This window comes from Leuciscus leuciscus (genome assembly GCF_965113295.1).
Source record: "Leuciscus leuciscus genome assembly, chromosome: 1".
In the NCBI taxonomy this organism is placed as follows: Eukaryota; Metazoa; Chordata; class Actinopteri; order Cypriniformes; family Leuciscidae; genus Leuciscus; species Leuciscus leuciscus.
Genome location: NC_138725.1, coordinates 71707296 through 71729274, shown reverse-complemented (window position 1 = coordinate 71729274; position 21979 = coordinate 71707296). Strand labels below are relative to the sequence as shown.

Here is a 21979-nt window from a genome sequence, read left to right as displayed (position 1 = left end):
TCAACACCGTCAGATCTTCGTCAACAGAGTTGGATGTATGAATGTTTTTGTTAATTTTTTGGGGAAAAAAAATATTCTTCCTTCAGTTTATGTTGTTTTTGTAATAAAGGACCATCTGATCTACATCCTCTTATGTTTTATTTATTTAAGGAATTTGTTTTTACAATATTGAAATTAAAATCAAAGTTTGAAAATGCAAATATTTAGAAATCTGAGTTTTCAGAATAGTGTGAAATCACAACTTAAGTTTATATATTGTATTTTTTTTACATATCAGAGTAACTAAACACTATTACAATATACTTCAGAACTTTAGATTCTTGTTGGATTTGAAGAATTAAAATTGTATACTTTTTAGTGTGTCTGACGGAGTTGAGCACAAAAGGGAAACATGTTTATTTGTTAAAAATGTGTTTTTATTTAGAACCTGTTCCTTTACATGGTTAAATAGCTAAGACCTTTCTCTGCAGAAACATATAACTCTAATTGATATAGTGTGTATTTTTTTTAAAAGTTTTTTTAAACGTGTTTTGTCCTGACTCTCAAGAATCAGTGATATATAACGTTATATAATAAACGTTTGTTGGACGAAATATTATTTTTGATAATATTTTACGATTTATAAACGATATATAATTTACATTATGCCTAAACGTTTCGGATTGAATGTCGTAGTATTTGTTGGCATGTCAAACAAAGTTCCTAACGCAGTTCATTGGCTCCACTGGGTTTTGTTAGGAGCGTTTCTAGGATACGAGCGGACGGGACGGTCGCTCTTACTGATGTGTACTGAAAGGTTTTGATATAATTCTGCTTAGAATACGATTCAAATGTCTGATAACGAGGGTGAACAAGCCGGGCCAAAGAGTACCTTTACCACCTATATGTCTGAAGGTGACCAGCTGTTTCAGAAGGGCGAGTATGTCAAAGCTATCGAGTGCTTTTCCACGGTGAGCTAATAACTATGCGAACACACATATTGCATTGCTTACGTTCAGACGAAATTAAATGGACTGCTTTATTTTACATTTTATAAGCGTCTTCTCTGCTATCCAACAGGCTTTAAGTTTACAGCCGGATGATAAGAACTGTCTGGTCGCCAGATCCAGGTGTTATGTGAAATTAGGAGATGCAGAGAGCGCGCTGAAAGACGCCGAGACCTCCCTCAAAGACAACAGAAACTACTTCAAGGTGTTCATCCGTCCTAGCTTCCTTTTTTCCTTTTGTCTCATCGTTTGTTCTAAAAGTTCCCAGAAGCCACAGCTCTGAGTCACTGTATGTGTACCTGTAGTAAGACACTTGTCCTGAAGGGGGCGAATTTACTGATACTTTATCAGATGACGATTCGGTCTCAGAAAAAGTGACCTTTATATCACAAGCTCGTTTTTCAAACACAAAATATTACAAATATAACTTTGTGAATGAATATACTGTTAAGGATTAACACAAAAAATGTTAAGACAAAAATCAAACTTGGTGAAACATGACTCTACCTGTGAGGGGAAAATCCACTAAAATGCTAAATAGTCAAGAAAAGAGGTTCGTTCTGTGGAAAGTGTACCGTTAGCTTTTCACATGACACTTAGATTGGTATTTTGTATGTAATCCAATGAAATTCATACATTTTTAACTGTGGTGTTTTTGGAGCCACTATAAGCTCTCTAAAAAGCACAGTAAAAGCACATCTGAATTATCTGATGTTTATCAAAGGTTTGGGGTCACTATTCATTTCATATTCATTCATTCACAAAGGATGCATTAAATTGATCAAAAGTGATAGTAAATACTTTATTTTTACATAATAAAGTAAAAAATGTGTCCGACCTTGTAAAGTCAAGAGCGATATCATTGTGCAGCGTTTACCTCAGTAAGTTGACTGAGTGGGTCTCTGAGCTGGTGTGAGTGACTGGAGGCGGGGCTAATCTGAAATATTCATGAATCCGCTAAATGAAGTAAGGATGTAGAGTTAAAAAACTTGCCATTTTGGTGATCAGAGATGAGTTTTAAGCGATAAAATAATTGACTACAGGGGGACTTTAAGCAGCACAAATGTTTTCAACATTGATCATAAAAAAAATGCTTGAGCACCAAAGCAGCATCTCAGAATATCAGAATGATTTCTGAAGGATCATGTGACAATGAATGAAGACTGGAGTAATGATGCTGAAAATTACATGAAAAAAAATATTAAAATATAAGACAATTCTTTAAAAAAAAAATTTTTTTATAATAGTTCACAATATTCCTGTTTTTACTGTATTTCTGATGTGCTAACAAGTAACCTGATTCTCTCCGGTTCTCCATCCTGTGTCCTGCAGGGTCTGTATCAGAAGGCTGAAGCCCTCTACACTATGGGGGATTTTGAGTTTGCATTGGTCTACGATCACAGAGGCCATAAGCTACGTCCAGAGCTACAGGAGTTCAGACTGGGAATCCAGAAAGCTCAAGAGGCAATCGAGAACTCAGTGGGCAGTAAGTCCTTAGACACAACATGATGAGAAATGAGGAGTTCAGGTTTTGGTTCCACAACAAAGTGACTTAAGTTAGTAACCCTCATCTGCCTCTCTCTCCCCGGCCTAAAAGGTCCTTCCTCTGTGAAGTTGGAAAATAAAGGAGACCTGTCTTTCTTCTACAACAGGGTGAGCTATCTCTCGCTCGTTCTCTCTCTTCCGTTATGCCACCTTCCCCGTCACTCATACCACACCGTCACACCATTGTTTATAATTTACGTTTATGTTCATTTTAGCAGTTAGTAATGCATATTTGTTTGTTTGATGCGTTCCCAAAAGGTTCGTCCCAAGCATTTGAATAATTCTCATAAGAAGGAATCCAAAAAGCATGGCCAGAAGAAGAGCAAATATGAAAAAGCAGCCAAGCAACTTCTGGGAGAACTGTACAGTGACAGAGAATTCTTAGATAAACTTCTACAAGATGAAGGTGTGTGTTTTCATGTTTTTTTAAGCCTTGTTTGATGTTAGTTTGCATCTATGATGGTGTATATTCTATATAAAGTATGGCAATCTGCTCCCATACAGATCTTATAAAAGGTAAGATTGGAACTGGAGAGCGTGTGCAAGATCTGATCGTGGGCTGTATCTCCTATCTGGACACGCGGACAGCATTCTGGCAGCAGCAGAAGCCCATCTATGCTCGTCAACAAGACCGAAAACTAATGCAGCAGCGGTGGAACCGGGTTCAACACAAGCCACCCTCAGACCCAACCCGATATGTCCTCGCCTGTCTGGAGGATATTGACAAAGGTGAACCTCTGCAGAGTTCAAAGTTCACAGCATTAGGTTCCTAACAACAAAGTTTAGCATTAGTTGCATACTCATGTTGCACATGCAAAATCATAAACTACTGTCAAAGTTGGGGGTCAGTAAGATTTTTTTTATGTTTTTGAAATAAATATTTGATGCTCATCAAGGCTGCATTTGTTCGATCATATTGGGAAATATTATTACGGTTTAACCCTTTCATGCATGAATTATGATACCCTCAGTCAGGATTTTTTTCCTATGTGTTTTTATTGCTCTTAGGGCATGAAAAACAAGAATTGATTTTTATTTTATTTTTTTACAAATTTTTCAAAGAGATCTTCAGATGTCCACTTGAGTGGACAGCATGCGGTTGGTTTAAACTGAAGATATACTGTATTAAATATAAGACAATAATCAAACAGATAAAGTATGTGAATTTAACAAACTAATCAATGCAATTATATCAAATAATGTGAAAACTATAAAATATATACAAAAAATATAAATGCAAAATATTGCAATGGCTTCATACAACTTCATACAAGTTGCACTTTGCGTATCTTTGATATCAGAACATGAGGACGTGATTCCATCAGAATTTTCTACAGCCTGTCAAGGTACAACTGTGGAAACCACTCAGATGCTCCCTCCAGTGCACCAGAGTATGGAGATTTACCATTATTAGCTGATAATTCTGATTATGTTCAAGATGGACATGCACATTTCTATCATAGCCCTCCTCTGAGAAAACCTAGCGATACGTTTTTTCAATCTCATCTGAAATGATCAGTGTTGGGGGTAACGCATTACAAGTAACATGCATAACGCATTCAGATTACTTTTTTGATGTTACAAGTAAAGTAATGTGTTACAAGTAACATGCATTACCTAATCAGATTACTTTTTGATCTAACAAGTAATTAACTACAAGTAACATGCATTACCTAATCAGATTACTTTTTGATGTAACGAGTAAAGAAACGCATTACAAGTAACATGCATTACGTAATCAGATTACTTTTTGATGTCATGAGTAAAAAAACACATTACAATAACGCACATTACATAATCAGATTACTTTTTGATGTTATGAGAAAGGAAACGCATTACAAGTAACATGCATTATGTAATCAGATTACTTTTTGATGTTATGAGTAAAAAATGCATTACAATAACATGCATTATAAAATCAGATTACTTTTTGATCTAACAAGTAAAGTAATGCATTACAAGTGTCATACATTATGTAATCACATGACTTTTTTCGATGTCAATGAAAATTACATTCTAATAATACAAATACATTTATTTACAGTAGAAAAAGTCAATGCATATTAAGTTTTTAAGTTTTAAATTTCAAAAACAATATTCACATTATAATTATGAATTGTATCTGAAATATAGCCATTGCATGCATGACGTCCACTACAGTGGACATGTGATTAATCAGAGTTTTCTCTCAATCTAAAATCAAAACTTGGAAAATTTTACTGTGATATGACTCATTAGATATTGCTTGATGCTGCAATATTTTTTTTACCTACAAGAGTCTCCTAGGATAGAAGGAATGGGTGGATATTCTGGAGCAACTTGGCATGTCTGACTGACCCTTGGCCATCTTGGTTTGGAGGGGGAAAAAATCGAAACACAAAGGCTTGCCACTTGATTGCAATTTATAGGATGATGCACCAGGGTCCAATGAAGAGATTGATGTGCAACTTTGCCATAAAAACCCGTGCAAATTCAAGAAAATGCTTTTTTAATAGCTGTCCACTGTAGTGACCACTATGCGTGAAAGAATTTCTGTTTGAATATGTTTTAAAAATGCAATTTATTCCTTTTGGCCAAGCATCATTACTCCAGTCTTCAGTGTCACATGATCCTTCAGAAATCATTACGATATGCTAATTTGATGCTCAAGAATTTTTTCTTATTGTTATCAATGTTGTAAACAGTTGTACTGCGTAATATTTTTGTGGAAAATTTTATACTTTCTTTTGTAACATTATAAATGTCTGTACTCTCACTTTTGATCAATTTAATGCATCCTTGCTGAATAAAAGATTCATTTATTTATCTTTCCCCCCCCAAAAAAAATCTTATCTATAAAAAATTATAATAATAATCTTACCGACCCCAAACTTTTGAACTGCAGTGTATGCCTATGATTATTAGCTAACTGATGAGTGACTAAACCTACGACAACTTGGAGATAATGTTGGAATTATGATCCTAATTATTCTCTAGGTCACTCCACAATGTGTGTGATAGCAGACCAGATACATAACACACCCAGCTGATTATTTAAATGTTATTAATGTAAGTTAATAGTGCTTGCTAAGGACATTTGAACAAACCCCTAAATATAACTATGAGACTTTGGCACACAACTGTGTACCATTTGTGCCATGGACATGAACAATACATCAAATTCTGCTACTTGTTGAGAAGTGTTATTACTTTTATAAAGCTGCTGCAGATTTACTGTTGTTCAGTGGATTTTCGTGGGCGAAATCCAGTCTTTTCAATGGGAATCCAGTCCACACATTCTGGAACTTCACATGAGGGCGAAACAAAGGAGATTCACATTTGTCACGTGGGTTCATCAAGTTGACCAACAGAAAACTGCTTGATCTGAGAATGACTTCTGTGAAATTTTACAAAAATTACCAAACCTTAAGAGATTTTTTAGGTGACACATGATTTGTTCCTGGTGGACAATAAAACAGGCCAAAAAATCCTATAGACTCATAGAAACAATCTTAGCAACACTCTGGTATCGCATGACATTTGGATTGGCAAACATTTTCAGAAAATGTTCTGTATGTTATTGGGTTTATTGAGAATGATTTGTTGAATTGGCAGCCTTGAGTGCCGGCGATGCAGAAAGCGGCCTGAAGAAGGCCCGTGAGCTCATGAAGGTGGTGAAGGAATGGTCTGAGCAGGTGCTGCCCAATAAGAGAGAAGTGCTTGGGAACCTTCACAGCTGCATTGGTAGAGTCTGGGAATCTCATCGGCCCAATACTTAAATATATAATATCAATAGCACAAGAATCAGAGATACAACATTTTCTTTTATGTTCTGTGTAGGCAATGCATTGATGGATCTTGGGAATATGGACAAGGCTCTGCATCATCATGAGAAAGATCTGGAGCTGGCCAAGAAAGGGTGAGCGCTCATGAGAGCAGGAAAACTACCTTTTGTTTTTCTTGAAAACCAACGTTAATTTGGCCTAGCGTTAGCCTAGCATACACATAACACATTATAGACTTCAATAATTAAATGTTAGGCTGCATAGATTAGGTCAGCCGGAACCGGGAACACTCCCCATAAATCCTGATGTACTTGTTACATCATAAGAAGGATGACGTCTACGCTAATATTAGTCTCTCAGTTTATCTGAGATTTACCGCAGTCCGCCGGATCCAGGCCGTATCCAGATCTGATGAAGGACCTGAGCCTGGACACAACGACAGTGCAGTCCTGAAGTGTCAACCAGTCCCTCCCCTGTGAAGGCCTCCTTCCCTTCCCTTTACCTCAGTACAGAGAAAATGTTGTCGGGATAATTCTGTATAATTCGGAAAAAATTCTGTATTATAAATGTTTAAGGCCAGACAAGTAGTTTATTGAGGGTTGATTTGTAAAGAAGGACTACACGCCTGCGCACATATATATTCAAACGCGCATTCCTTTGGACTGAACACATGATGCGCATTAGCACGACGTCTGCGTTTTCGTAGGTTTGTGTTTTTTGAGGTTTGCGCAGAGATGACGGATAATCGTTTGCACCTTTGAACCTATTTCAGGGAGTGTGTTCTCGAGACACCAGCCACTGTTTTGTGCGGATGGGCGGCCGGAGCGCGTTAAGGGTTTTCCTGTTGGAGCGGTGTTGTGTTAGCGGCCCCTAAGTTAATAACTAATGATCTTCGCAACGGAAGTGAATCAATCAATCAAAACTAACTTTAGCTGGACAATAACTTTATCCTAGAGCTGTTGTAGAGCCTAAACAATCTGTTACGGTAATTTCCTATTATCACTGTAAAGCTGCTTTGAAACAATCCATATTGTTAAAAGCGCTATATAAATGAAGGTGACTTGACTTAATAAACTACTATTCATCAGGTGTGTTTGGTTTGTGCTTCGTGTCATAGCGACCTGACGGACAGTAAATCCAGGGCTCTGGACAACATTGGCCGTGTGTACGCACGGATTGGCAAGTTCCAACAAGCTATAGAAGTGTAAGTGCATTTGCCTTTAATTAATGTTTACTTTGGTGTTGATGTACACACACAAGTCTATTGTAATAGTGATTTTGTTCTGTGTGTGTTTATGTGTGTGTTTGCACAGCTGGGAGGAGAAGGTGCCTTTAGCATGTGGCGGGTTAGAGAAAGCCTGGTTGTTCCATGAGATCGGCCGCTGTTACCTTGAGCTGAAGCGCTATGGCGAAGCACGAGACTATGGCTCCCGCTCGCTCACGGCAGCGGATGACATCACTGATGAGAAATGGCAGCTCAATGCCAGTGTGCTCATGGCGCAGGCCGAATGTGAGTCCAAACTACATCGCCCAGAATCCCAGGAAGTCAGCAGTTTAATGCACTCTGTGACCATGAATAATCTGATTTCCCACAATGCTCAGAATCAATAGGACGTTAATGTGGTCGTTATGTATATTTGATCTACTCCATGCTGTGCGATTACATCACTTTACATCCTCTTTCTCTCTTACATAGTGAAGCTGGGTAACTACAAGGCCAGTGTGTTACACTTTGAGAGAGCACTGGACCGGGCAAAACTGCTGCAGGACGACTCTGCCGGCGAAGCCACCCAGAAGGTCTCACTCTCTCTCCCTCATCCCTCTCACCATCCATCTCGCTCGCAGCCTTTTCTATAGTCCCCTTCAAACTACATTAAAATGACTGAGATTCTGAATCACACAGGATGCGCGCTATTGTTTCTGTGTATGTCACAGAGGACCAATATGGAAGTTATTGTCAGTTTGACTAAAGGTGCGGTCACATTTACCATTGTTCGGCAAATGTTTGCTGGCAAATTCCAGTCATTTCAATTAGAATCCATGCGATCAGAAATTTTGCAAGAACAAAAGATTTCCCCTATGCAGATTTTGCATTGGGTTTATATTGGTCACGCTTGGTTTGTAAAGCTGCTTGGTTTGAAAGTGTGAGTCTATGCTTCATACATTGCTACTGATAATGGACAACTGACCTTTTTTTGCCAGCAAATTTTGGCCAAATTTCACTAATGTGAGCACACCTAAAGCCTCACACCTTGAGAGTCTGGGTAGTAATATTCTGCAATGTCTATCCTGTAGAATTCCCTTGAACTGTTACTCACTGTTAGTCACGCATTTAAATGGTCAGGCAACTCCGTCAAGCCACACTACATTTTGTCTTTCGCTTAGTTTCTACTTCTATGGCATCACCCCGTGGGGCTCGTGCATATTAAACAAAAGGAGATTGATTATGGAAACTAAGAAATATTAGCTTATATTATATGACAAAACCACAGTGACTTCCGTAAGGAATGCAATGACAAAGATTATGCTTGGAGAAGCATTTTAGAAGTCATGAAAATAAAAAGTTACAAAAACGTTGTCTTTATTTTAATGGCAGAAAAACAGCTGTTCTGATGTTACATTGCATGCATTACGTGTCTGGAATCTTGTTGTGCTGTGGGTAGTTAGTACATGGTGACAGAATACTCATCAATACTAGTTGTGTTGTCATAATATGAACTGATAATTGTAATATTTACATTTTCATTTTTTGCATGTTACCTGATTCTTGACTATCCCGTTGCTCTAATATCATATTTCTTCATGTTGCTCTGCTATTATTTGACTCACTTTAATCAACTCCTCAATTTCTCGCCCTGCAGGCTCTTCGTGAAGCAAGACACAGAGTGACCCAGTAAGACGAGGAACACATCTGAATAAAATGTCTGCAATCAAAGTCAGAACTTATGCATCCTTACTAGTGGAATAAAATCTGCCTGAGGAACATTGTGTTGGATTGCATTCGGGTGTCATTGGTTAAGGATTACTTTATGACTGCCTTCTCTGTGCTTGTTTGCATATGGTAAAAATATGTTTTGCAGAGTTTTACATAAACAGACTGTCACAGTTTCAGAGTTATAACAAATCATGTCCAAGCGATGTTGCCCAGATACTGTTAATGTTTTGCTATAGACACACACTTGTGCTGTTACCTTCTGTTGATAAAGAGAAATACTCATAATCCAAACATGTCTGAATCGATAGAGTCGATATTGACTTTGCGTATGTGGTCAACAAAAATGAACACAAGTATATGCCCTGACAGATTACGTATTCGAATTGCTGCCAATTTGTTTGTGTGAGAATGTCATACCACCTGAAAGAAGGAAGTCTTGGGCACATATGTTTTATTCATAACATCATATCTTATCTCATTACGGAGTTGTAGACTGTTGAATAAAGAGTTTGTGGAGAGAGTGTGCACTTGTGACAATTTGCCCCATCGGCGGGTAAGTTGTCACTCTAGATTATCTAAAAATAAGAACACAACTACTTAATTGTGAATATTGATTTTAATTTGTAAATTCAAACCAGAACTGCAATAAACAATCATGCCTGGAGAATCTGGAAAAACAATTATTTCAATCAAAACACATTAAGTGGCAAGACTACTTTACTTTGAACTTTAAACTCAAACTTGCTTCTCTGGCTTGCACATAGATCCATGATAACTGAATGGAATGCTGCAGATAACTCACTTAACATGTTTAACCTCTGAACAAAACAGATGCCCTGTATCTGACTAATCAGACTCATCTTCAGAGTCACAATTCTGACACACATAAATTGTCTGGCCTGAGGTGCAAGTATCATGGGCCCAATTGTTGCATTTTACACATTTTACTCAGGTCTCCTTTGGACGACTGTTTAAAAATGGCTCTACACAGACGTGGCAGAAGCACTCTTCATCATCTTATGATGACTCTTGTATGATTTTTCTTCTTTTAGCTGCCTTGTTCTTCGTAGGTCCAGATTTGTCATAAACTGACATTGTCTTCCTGGTGTTGTTCCTCATCCAGGCATCACACAATGATGATGTGCCTCTTTAGTGGCCCGTAGACAGACCTGTTGGTTGGGGCCGAGGAGAGCAGTGGGGTGGGAATGACAGCATGATTATGCCATTTTCTTTGGCATTATTGAGTCCATCAATGGACAGATGAGACTCATGGATGTCCAAAAGGAGTAAACAGGGCTTCTCATTTGAGCACTTTGTATGTTCACTGAAATGTTTCAGGAAGTCAACAAAGTTCGTGTCTTTCATCCATCCAGAGGAATTTGCCTCTCCTTTCCTGCCAGGCGGCCCGTTGATCAGGAAATGATCACGGAAGTTGACACGGGGGAAAATAAAGTATGGAGGTATACTATTCCCTGTGGCTGAGACAGCACAGGCCAGTGTGACAAGGGTTCCCCTTTCAGCAGAGGTCAGTGACCATACTTGTTTGAATCCACGTCTGGCCACCACTTTGTCTGGTTTATGTACAGTGGTCACCCCAGTTTCATCAACATTACAAATGTCTTCTGGTCCAAACTCACACTTTCTCTAAGTTGTCAAAGAAAGCATTAACATTCTCTCTGTTAAAGCTACTTGCCCTGGCAAGGCTAGTTGCCTCTGGCTTTCTCATTGACAGCGTTGTATGCCACTTTAAGAAGCGTGTAAACCACTCTTTGCTGGCCTTTTTTTTTTCTGCCCACAAAGGCGCGAACTTCAGCTGGTGTGCCACAGCAAACTGGTAGGCAAGCATTCTGACCTCACTTGGCGACAGACCAAAATAAATGGTCCAGCTGACCCAGTAATATACTCAACAAGCTGCTTTTCCAAATCAGGTGAAAAAAAAATCTTCTGTGGCGTTGTATAACCAACCATTGTTGTTGGCATGGCTGTCTGACTTTCAATTTCTTCTCTGGTAATCTTTTGACAGTACAGAGTCAGAGTACGGTAATTTATGTAAAAATCCTTTCCTTGCATGCTCTGTCTTTCGTTGATAATTTGGAACCACCTTCCTTCTTTCCTTCCTCCCTTCCTTCCGTCCTTCCTTCCTTCCTTCCGTCCGTCCTTCCTTCCTTCCTTCCGTCCGTCCTTCCTTCCTTCCTTCCGTCCTTCCTTCCTTCCTTCCTTCATCGCTTCCTTCCTGTCTTTCCTTCCTTCCTTCCTCGCTTCCTTCCTGTCTGTCCTTCCTTCCTTCCTTCCTGTCTGTCCTTCATTAATTCCTTCCTTCCTTCCTTCCTTCCTGTCTGTCCTTCATTAATTCCTTCCTTCCTTCCTTCCTTCCTTCCTTCCTGTCAGTCCTTCATTAATTCCTTCCTTTCTTCCTTCCTTCCTCGCTTCCTTCCTGTCTGTCTGTTCCTCATTAATTCCTTCCTTCCTGTCTGTCCTTCCTTCCTTCCTGTCTGTCCTTCATTAATTCCTTCCTCGCTTCCTTCCTGTCTGTCCTTCATTAATGACTTCCTTCCTTCCTTCCTTCCTTCCTTCCTTCCTTCCTGTCTGTCCTTCATTAATTCCTTCCTTCCTTCCTTCCTTCCTTCCTTCCTTCCTCGCTTCCTTCTCTTAATTCCTGCCTTCCATTCCTTTCTTCAAAAACCTTATTGCAGTTGCAAATAAATTACAATATCTTATTCTAGCTTTTTGAGTTGTGTTTATTTGTACAGGGGCAAGTTGTCACATGTGACGACTTTCCTCAAAGTCATTGAGACAACTTGCCCCAAACTGACATGTGTGGTAATGTTGGTTAAATCTCAAGGTTAGCTCAACATAGCACTTTAGCTAAAGTATCAAAAGACACATTATTGTCTCCTCTATTTTGTGCAAAATAATAATTTTTAACATTCATACCTAACAAAGTTGTATTGCATAAAATGTAAAGTGCAAATGTTTTACTTTTTAAGCAGAAAAAATAAGAAAAATGTGCTAACCTCAGATTAGACTAATCTTGACCACATGTGAACAGGAAGTTGTTGACTATAGAAGAAGAAGTCACACAAAGTGGCTATTTGATTTTTGAGATTGAGCCTCTACTGTTGGAGTTATGAACAGTGTGACAACTTACCCCGCTCTCCCTACTGTATAACACAGATTTTAAGGCATTGATTTATTCATGTGCTTGGAACTCGTAATTACAATGTTTTCGACTCCACTTGAAGAGCACATAAACACAGCAGTAAAGTGACTCTCCTTCACCAGGAATGAGGAAGCTGCTTTACAGACACTCCTGTTTTACACACGTCACTCAAACACAGAAGCAGGAAACTATTTCAACTCCTCAGTTCAGAGAAACAGAAACTGAAGTATTGTTGAGCTGTTGTGTGTTTGTGTCTCTCTGTATTCATGCAGTAAAATGGCAGAAGCCAGATTTTCTCAGGATGAGTTCACGTGTCCAGTGTGTCTGGATCTCCTGAAGGAACCAGTGACTATCCACTGTGGACACAGTTACTGTAAGATCTGTATTACAGACTGCTGGGATCAGGAGGATGAGAAGAGAGTCTACAGCTGCCCTCAGTGCAGACAGACCTTCAGTCCAAGACCTGCTTTAGCTAAAAACACCATTCTGGCTGAACTGGTGGAGAAACTGAAGAAGACTAAACTTCCTGCTGACTGTTACGCTGGAGCTGGAGACGTGCAGTGTGACGTCTGTACTGGAAGAAAATACAAAGCCGTCAAGTCCTGTCTGGTGTGTCAGGAATCTTATTGTCAAACTCATTTTGACCGTCATGAGGAATTTCACTCTCGTAAGCCACACAAAGTGATTGATGCCACTGGACGACTGCAGGACATGATCTGCCGTAAACATGATAAAGAGCTAGAAATGTTCTGTATCACTGATCAAGAATGCATTTGTTTGCGGTGTAAAGAGTATGAACATAAAACCCACAAAATTGTATCAACTGCAGCACAGAGGACAGAGAAACAGGTATGAACTGAGAGGGATTGATCACACAGAAATGAAAGTGTCTTTATTTACTCACTCATTTACTCATGTTGTTCCAAACCGGCTTGACTGAGTTTCTTCTGTGGAATATAAAAGTCGTCTATTTTAGTTTATACATTGAAAGTCAGTGAGAAAGTCATTGTAAGTCAATGGAGTAAAAAAGTTTCAAGCTCCAAAAAGGAGAAAAAGCATAAAAGTAATCTAAACAACTAGTGGTTAAAGTGTATTGACATGCACTTGTAGTGTACTTCAAATTAAAAGTATATTTTAAAAAAAGAAAAGAAAACTGTACTTGCAGATAATATAATATGAATGAAATGAAAGGCCACTTAAGTGCACTTAAAGAGAGTCAACTTTCATGACTGTTTCATAAGTACACTTTATAAAGTACTTTTTTATAATGTAAAATTAAAAGTTTTACTTTAAAATACATTTTAATAATATTTAATATTTCAATTTAACTCAATAGAATCATGAAATTACATTATATACTTAAATCTTACTTAAGTGGGTCAAAAAGTCACTCTTAAACTCTTAACCAATGAGGTTTGATGTTATTGACGTGTCAGCATATTTTATTTGGCCTCTGTAAACCGCTGAGACATTCTTCTAAATATCTTCTGTTGTGTCTCACAATAGACAGAAAGTCATACAGGTTTGGAGCGACATGAGGGAGAGTAAATGATGATACTAATGATATAAAACTAGGCACTGATGAAATACTGCTGACATTCATTTCAGGAAACCATGAGTCTGTGGTTTGAACCAGACAGTAAAAACTTACCATGCAAGATCTTTAACCACTTCACCAACTCTGGATTCATGTAACTTTAATGTTTGTATGACAGTACTTTTATGTGTCATTCCCTGTCATTGGTTTGTCCTCCAGAAACAGCTGAAGGAGACGCAGATGAAGATCCGTCAGAGAATCCAGCAGAGACAGAAAGATCTTCAGCATCTGAGAGAGGCTGTGAAGTCTCATAAGGTGAGTCTGGAGAAGAAGAGAAGTTTGAGACGTCTCAGTTTGGACTCTGTCAGTCGTGCTGAAGCCACTGTGTGATTGTGATGTGTGTGTAACAGCGCTCTGCACAGACAGCAGTGGAGGACAGTGAGAGGATCTTCACTGAGATCATCCGCTCCATTGAGAGAAGCCGCTCTGAGGTCACACAGCGGATCAGAGATCAGGAAAAGACTGCAGTGAGTCGAGCTGAAGGACGACTGGAGCGACTGGAGCAGGAGATCAATGATCTGAGGAGGAGAGACGCTGAGCTGGAGCAGCTTTCACACACACAAGATCACATCCAGTTCCTGCAGGTAACAGAGATCTAGAAGAACAGGATCATAGTGGACTTGAGCAAGATCCTGCTATGACAGAGAAACATTTCATGAGAGCAGAATGAGCCGTTGACTGAGATGTTGTCAGGAATTCAGTCAGATTCAGTCAAGTGTTGTGTTATCATATAATCATCAGTCAGACTCTCATCTGATCATCTTCTATTTAAAGAGACACACTTACAAAGCCCTGGGAAATTTACCATTAAATATTAACTCATTTTTCCTTCTGATTTCTTCTGTCTTGATGAAATCAGTGAACTTGATGGTATCAATATCCAGCCAACTAGATTTTTCATCCTCTTTTAATGAAATCTTTTATTTCTACTAAAATAATTTCAGTAATTGGCACCAAAATTGGGTCAGGTGATCTTCAAAGTTAATAATATTGATAATGTTGATAAAATTAAACAAACAATTTTCAATAGAAATTACATTGAGTATATTTTAGTTTATCATAAATGTGTGTCAGTTCATTCAGCAGTAACTAACCATATTTCTGAAATTACATATACAGACACTTAAATCCTACTTAAGTTGGTCAAAAAGCTCTCTAAATATTAGCTAATTGCATTTTATATAAATTTTGACTATAATACATTAATTTAATTAAAATAATTATTTTAATTATAATTTTAAAAATAATTAAGTGTCAGAGAGCATAAAATCTGCTCATGTATATATATATACAGACCCTTTCCAAAAAATTTTAATATCATGGAAAAGTTTATTTATTTCCATAATTCCTTTCAAAACGTTAAACTTCCATAGATTATAGATTCAGGGCACACAACTTAAACGATTTCAAGTATTTAGTTGTTTATTTGTACATAATTTGGGCTTCCAGCCACAAAAACAGGATTTCAAAAAATTTGAATATTACATGAAATCACACAGTAATTACACAGTGATACCATGGTCATTGAACCAGGTTTTGGTTCTTTTGGCAGTGTGGGCGGGTGCAAATCCTGCTGGAAAATGAAGTCAGCATCTCCATAAAGCTTGTCTGCTGAAGGAAGCATGAAGTGCTCTGAGAATGTCCTGGTAGAGACGGCTGTGTTGAGTGGACAGCACAGTGGACCAACACCAGCCGATGACATGGCTCCCCAAACCAACACAGACTGTGGAAACTTCACACTGGACTTCAAGCATCTTGGATTGTGTGCCTCTCCATTCTTCCTCCAGACTCTGGGACCTTGGTTTCCAAATGAGATGCAAAATTTGCTCTCATCAGAAAAGAGGACTTTGGTCCACTGTGCTTTATTAAATCCAGAGTCAACGCAGCCGTCTACCAGGACATTCTCAGAGCACTTCATGCTGACTTCATTTTCCAGCAGGATTTGCACCCGCCCACACTGCCAAAAGAACCAAAACCTGGTTCAATGACCATGGTATCACTGTGTAATTACTGTGTGATTTCATGTAATATTCAAAAAAATGTTAATCCTGTTTTCGCGGGTTTTATGAGCTGGAAGCCCAAATTATGTACAAATAAACAACTAAATACTTGAAATCGTTTAAGTTGTGGGCCCTGAATCTATAATCTATGGAAGTTTAACGTTTTGAATGGAATTATGGAAAAAAATAAACTTTTCCATGATATTCAAATTTTTTTGGAAAGGGTCTGTGTATATATATATATATATATTTAAATGATATTATTATTAAGCGTCAAATACTAGAGTTTGTAGCATTAAATGATGAATATGAGAAGAATGTGCTGATTGTGTGAAAGTGCTGGATTGAAGCGAGTCACTGAAGAGAAGTCAAGTCAACAAGAGCCGCTCAGATCTGATATAGTGCAGGTTATTGGCTGAAGTGTGGAGATGATGAGTTTTGATTTCTGTTTTCTGTAGAGTTTCCAGTCTCTCTCAGCACCTCCTGAATCTACAGACGAACCCGACGTTTCCTTCAGTTCTCTCTCCTCTTTTGATGGCATGAGAGAATCTGTCCGTCAGCTGAGAGACAAACTGGAGGATTTCTGCAAAGAGGAGATCAAGAAGATCTCAGACGGAGGTAAAGTCCTGCGCCTCGTTTATACAGACGTGTGGAGAAAGATCCAAAATCTGAACGTACAACCGTTTCTGAAATGTTCTTATGATTTATAAATCGTCCATTTGCACAAAAATGTCCTTAAATGCATCCCAGTTTAAAATCAGTTATTAATACATTAAATTCAAGTCCATCAAATCCTCCACAGAACGGCCACAAATATCTCTTGATGGTTCAGAAATACGGACTCATCATCGTGGACAAGCGTTTATATACACATGACGGAGGATGAAATCCAGGAAATTTAGGATTAATCCGATGTGTGTGTTTTATAAATGAAGCTCCTGGAGATTATTAATCTGCTCTCAGAAATTAGTTCATCATCTAATATTATAGAGCATCATATTATAAAATGTCTCAGAAATGGATGTATTTTATCTTGTCATTTTTCTTCACACTGTTCATGTGTAACGGTCACCAGCTGGAGTGCCCTTGAGAACCACCAGAGGGCACTCCACACCAGACTCTCCTATTCACTCACTAACTACATTTCCCATAACTCACTGCCCGGACTCATCATCTCTGATTGCATTCACCTGTGTCTCTTCACCTGTGTCTCATCACCCTGTTAGTCTCAACCTATTTATACCATGTTCACTCATTCACACACTGCGAAGTTTTGTATGTTGTTGCACTGCACTTCTGAGCATTTTCCCTGGTTTTCATGTCTCTTGGTTTTTGGATTTCTTGCCTGTTCCCTGGATTACTCTCTTGCCTCTGACCCCTGCCTGTTTTGTTTTGTTTGTTTGTTTGTTTGGACTGTCTACTTGTGTTTTGACCCTTTGCCTGTTTATTGGATTTCGTCTTTGGATTACCCCTTAATAAAGCTGCATTTGGATCCTCAACCTTCGTGTCTCGGAGCAGTTCGTGACAGAAAACTTCGCCAACACTGATCCAGCAGCCAAGTAAGACCCAGATCCATCATGAATCCAGCAGCACAGATCATGCGTCTCCGTCAGGGAGACCAACCAATAGAGGTATACGTCATGGACTTTTTGGAGCTGGCTCACTTGACCTGTATGGACGAGTTATGTCTCATGATCTTTTTTCGTGGAGGACTATCCGAGCCGCTTAGCTCCATAATGCCACTTTATCACCCTAGCTGGACTCTAAAACAGTATGTTGACCTGGCCCTGCAACTGAGTGGCTCAACTTTTTCTGTGGGTGTCACATCTGCCGAGCCTGAGCTTCACGTCATGCCCACTCTAGTGTTGGCAACTCCTGTGCTAACACCGCTCACCAGCGCAGTCACACCTGAGCTTCATCCCACCGTGGCAGAGCCTGCACTTCACGCCAGTCCAGCCGAGCCTGCACTTCACGCCAGTCCAGCCGAGCCTGCACTTCACGCCAGTCCAGCCGAGCCTGCACGTCACGCCAGTCCAGCCGAGCCTGCACTTCACGCCAGTCCAGCCGAGCCCGCACTTCACGCCAAATCTGCCGAAGCCAAGGCAGTATGCGTCATGCCCGCCGCCCCTGAGACTGAGAGCGTCATGCCCGCCGCGCCTGAGACAGCAAGCGACATGCCCGCCAAGCTAGAGCCTTCACCACTGGTCTCGTCCAGCACAGAGCCCTCTTCACCACTGGTCCCGTCCAGCACAGAGCCTTCTTCACTGCTGGTCCCGTCCAGCACAGAGCCCTCTTCATCGCTGGTTCCGTCCAGCTCAGAGCCCTCTTCGCCGCTGGTCCTGCCCAGCTCAGAGCCCTCTTCGCCGCTGGTTCCGTCGAGTTCAGAGCCTTCTTCATCGCTGGTCCTGTCCAGTTCAAAGCCCTCTTCATCGCTGGTCCTAACCAGCTCAGAGTCCTCTTCGCCGCTGGTCCTACCCAGCTCAAAGCCCTCGCTGCTGGTCCCGTCAAGCTCAGAGCGTGCTGATCCTGATCCAGAGACTGTTCACGTCACTTATGCCGAGCCAGAGCTTCACGTCAGTCCTGCCGAGCCAGAGCCAGAGCTTCACGTCAGTCCTGCCGAGCCAGAGCCAGAGCTTCACGTCAGTCCTGCCGAGCCAGAGCCAGAGCTTCACGTCACGTCCGCCCATCCAGAGTCTCGTCCAGCCGAGACTGAATCTGTTCCTGAGCCTGAATCTGATCCTGAGCCTGAATCGGTTCCTCTTCCTCTTTCTACGCCTGTGTCTTCGGACAAGATGGCCGACTCCACGCCTGTGTCTTCGGACAAGATGGCCGACTCCACGCCTGTGTCTTCGGACAAGATGGCCGAAACCACGCCTGTGTCTTCGGACAAGATGGCCGACTCCACGCCTGTGTCTTCGGACAAGATGGCCGAAACCACGCCTGTGCCTTCGGACAAGTTGGCCACCGCCGAACCAGTGTCTCCGGACAAGATGGTCTCCGCTGAGCCGGTGTCTGGTCCTGAGCCAGTGTCTGTTCCTGTTCCTGTCCCTGTGTCTGTTCCTGTTCCTGAGCCGGTGTCTGTTCCTGTGCCATGGTCGCCTGGAAGGTCGTCTCCTCCCTGGCCGCCTGAAGGCTCGTCTCCACCCTGGTCGCCTGCACAGCCTGCTCCGCCCTGGTCGCCTGCACAGCCTGCTCCGCCCTGGTCGCCTGCAGAGCCTGCTCCGCCCTGGCCTTCCGCCCTGCCGGAGTCTTCAGGTCCTCTTCCGCTGCACGGGCCTGGCCCGCCATCCCGCCCCCAGGTCCGCCTCCGCTCCACCTCCCTCCTGGAGAATTTTGAGCGTCTGGAATCCGCTCCTTAAAGGGGGGGCTATGTAACGGTCACCAGCTGGAGTGCCCTTGAGAACCACCAGAGGGCACTCCACACCAGACTCTCCTATTCACTCACTAACTACATTTCCCATAACTCACTGCCCGGACTCATCATCTCTGATTGCATTCACCTGTGTCTCTTCACCTGTGTCTCATCACCCTGTTAGTCTCAACCTATTTATACCATGTTCACTCATTCACACACTGCGAAGTTTTGTATGTTGTTGCACTGCACTTCTGAGCATTTTCCCTGGTTTTCATGTCTCTTGGTTTTTGGATTTCTTGCCTGTTCCCTGGATTACTCTCTTGCCTCTGACCCCTGCCTGTTTTGTTTTGTTTGTTTGTTTGTTTGGACTGTCTACTTGTGTTTTGACCCTTTGCCTGTTTATTGGATTTCGTCTTTGGATTACCCCTTAATAAAGCTGCATTTGGATCCTCAACCTTCGTGTCTCGGAGCAGTTCGTGACATCATGTCTGTTTATTTCCACAGTCACTTTCACCAACATGAATCCCAAGACCAGGAACGACTTCCTACAATGTGAGTCACTAGAACAGTGGTTCCCAAACCTGTCCTGCCGGCACCCCAACACTGCACGTTTTCTTTGTCTCCCTAATCAAACACACCTGATTTAACTCATCAGCTCATTATCACATGGGTTAATGAGCTGATGAGTTGAATCAGGTGTGTTTGATTAGGGAGACAAAGAAAATGTGCAGTGTTGGGGTGCCGGCAGGACAGGTTTGGGAACCACTGCACTAGAAAACAAGCAGAAAAACTCACTGAATGTGTTCATGTTCTTCCTGTAGAAGGAGAAATAAATCATGATAGAAGAGTTTTATAATTGATCATGTAAATGATGATTTGCACAGGATATTTGGTCAGCTGTACTGAGACACTGATGATACACTGAACATTGATTCATGAAGAGTTCAGATACATTAAAAGATCAGACAGATTCATAATTCCTGTTTCTGATGTGTTTTCTCTCCATCAGATTCCCATCAGCTCACTCTGGATCTGAACACAGTGTATAAACTCCTCAGTCTGTCTGAGAGGAACAGAGTGATTACTTACACTGACACAGAGCAGCCGTATCCTGATCATCCAGACAGATTTGATCATTATCCTCAGGTGTTGTGTAGAGAGAGTGTGTGTGGACGCTGTTACTGGGAGATTGAGTGGACTGGGAATAGTGGTGTGTGTATATCAGTGTCATATAAGAGCATCAGCAGGAAGGGATCGGGTCATGAGTGTGTGTTTGGATCTAATGATCAGTCCTGGAGTTTGGACTGCTATTCCTCCAGTTACACATTCTGGCACAATAACATAAAGACTGATCTCCCTGTAAAGTCCATCAGCAGAAGAATAGGAGTGAATGTGGATCACAGTGCAGGAACTCTGTCCTTCTACAGCGTCTCTGACACAATGAGCCTCATCCACACAGTCCAGACCACATTCACTCAGACGCTCTATTCTGGGTTTTGGGTTAATTCTGGATCATCAGTGAAACTGTGTTGATGTTTCAGAACAGATTGTAGAGAGATTTTACCCATAATACTTTGAGCTGCACGATAAATCAGTAACAGTGAAATACAGAGACTCTTATTTTAATTTTCCTTAATATCTTAACTTCTGTCACAGAAATAACAGAATAAATGTGTGAGTAAATCCCGACAGTAAGAATGGTGTGTGTGTGTGTGTGTGTGTGTGTGTGTGTGTGTGTGTGTGTGTGTGTGTGTTTATCAAGTTATAATTGTATTGATGGAAATCATATTCATTTAGTTTTTATTGTAGTGACATATAATAACTTTAATATTACTATTAAAAGTACCTTTCATTTGAAATTATTAAACACAAACAAAATGAAAAGATTAAGGAATAATGAATAATGAAATAAATGGTTGTGAACAATGTAAGGAGTGAAGATGTGGAAAATGACATTAGTAGTGGAGAAAATAGTGCTGGAAAACAATCACAGTTCAAAATGTGAGGAAAATTGTGATGCAGAAGATGAGGGATGAAGAAGCACTTTCTGAGATTTCAGATATTGGGTCACAAGGGATGGAAATCATGAACTCTTTACTAGAAATAAATGATTTTCACAATGTTTGATAAAGTTGTTGTCAGTTTTGAGTGATGGTGCAAAAGAATCATTGAATCAGAGCTTTCATTATCTCAAGGCACACTATACATAAACATATACATAAACATATAGGCTATTCATACATTTATTATAAACAGTTTTAACAGTGTGTGTGTGATAATTCAAAAATGATGAATCATTCACAATTCATATTTGCGAATAAACTGAATCAAATCAAATTCTGCTAGTTAAAGGGTCAGTTCATCCAAAAATATTTTTCTTACATGAACACATCACTTCGCTTCAGAAGGCCTTTATTAACCAGAGCCGTGTGGAGCACTTTATGATGGATAGATGCACTTTTATGATGAGAGATGCTCTTTTATGATGGAGAGATGCACTTTTATGATGATAGATGCACTTTTTGTCATGGCTCGAAGGAAAAGTCAAGGATTCAATAGCAAGTGAATACTGGTGTTTATTAACACAATAGAAATGGCAGTGCAGGTTGAGATGTCAGGCAAACAGTAGAATGACAG

General features: G+C 40.4%; 1 protein-coding gene across 1 annotated transcript; it reads left to right on the top strand.

The window, feature by feature from the left end:
- Window positions 1-738: 738 nt before the first annotated feature.
- On the top strand, window positions 739-21464 carry LOC309512420 (tripartite motif-containing protein 16-like). The gene is made up of 14 exons (XM_082187987.1): window positions 739-950; window positions 1060-1191; window positions 2319-2472; window positions 2584-2639; window positions 2790-2937; window positions 3036-3260; window positions 6126-6254; window positions 6351-6429; window positions 12663-13239; window positions 14147-14242; window positions 14338-14571; window positions 16446-16605; window positions 19847-19894; window positions 20352-21464. Exons 1-14 carry the CDS (start codon window positions 831-833, stop codon window positions 20873-20875), a joined length of 2682 nt encoding a protein of 893 aa, XP_082044113.1. The 5' UTR covers window positions 739-830; the 3' UTR covers window positions 20876-21464.
- Window positions 21465-21979: the final 515 nt, after the last annotated feature.

Bases quoted from the DNA above. Each gene is read 5' to 3' on its own strand.
- LOC309512420 (XM_082187987.1), top strand. From the start codon at position 831: ATGTCTGATAACGAGGGTGAACAAGCCGGGCCAAAGAGTACCTTTACC. The intron at 2,640-2,789 runs GTGAGCTATCTC...CGTTCCCAAAAG, and splicing joins TGTCTTTCTTCTACAACAGG to GTTCGTCCCAAGCATTTGAA. The intron at 3,261-6,125 runs GTGAACCTCTGC...TTGAATTGGCAG, and splicing joins TCTGGAGGATATTGACAAAG to CCTTGAGTGCCGGCGATGCA.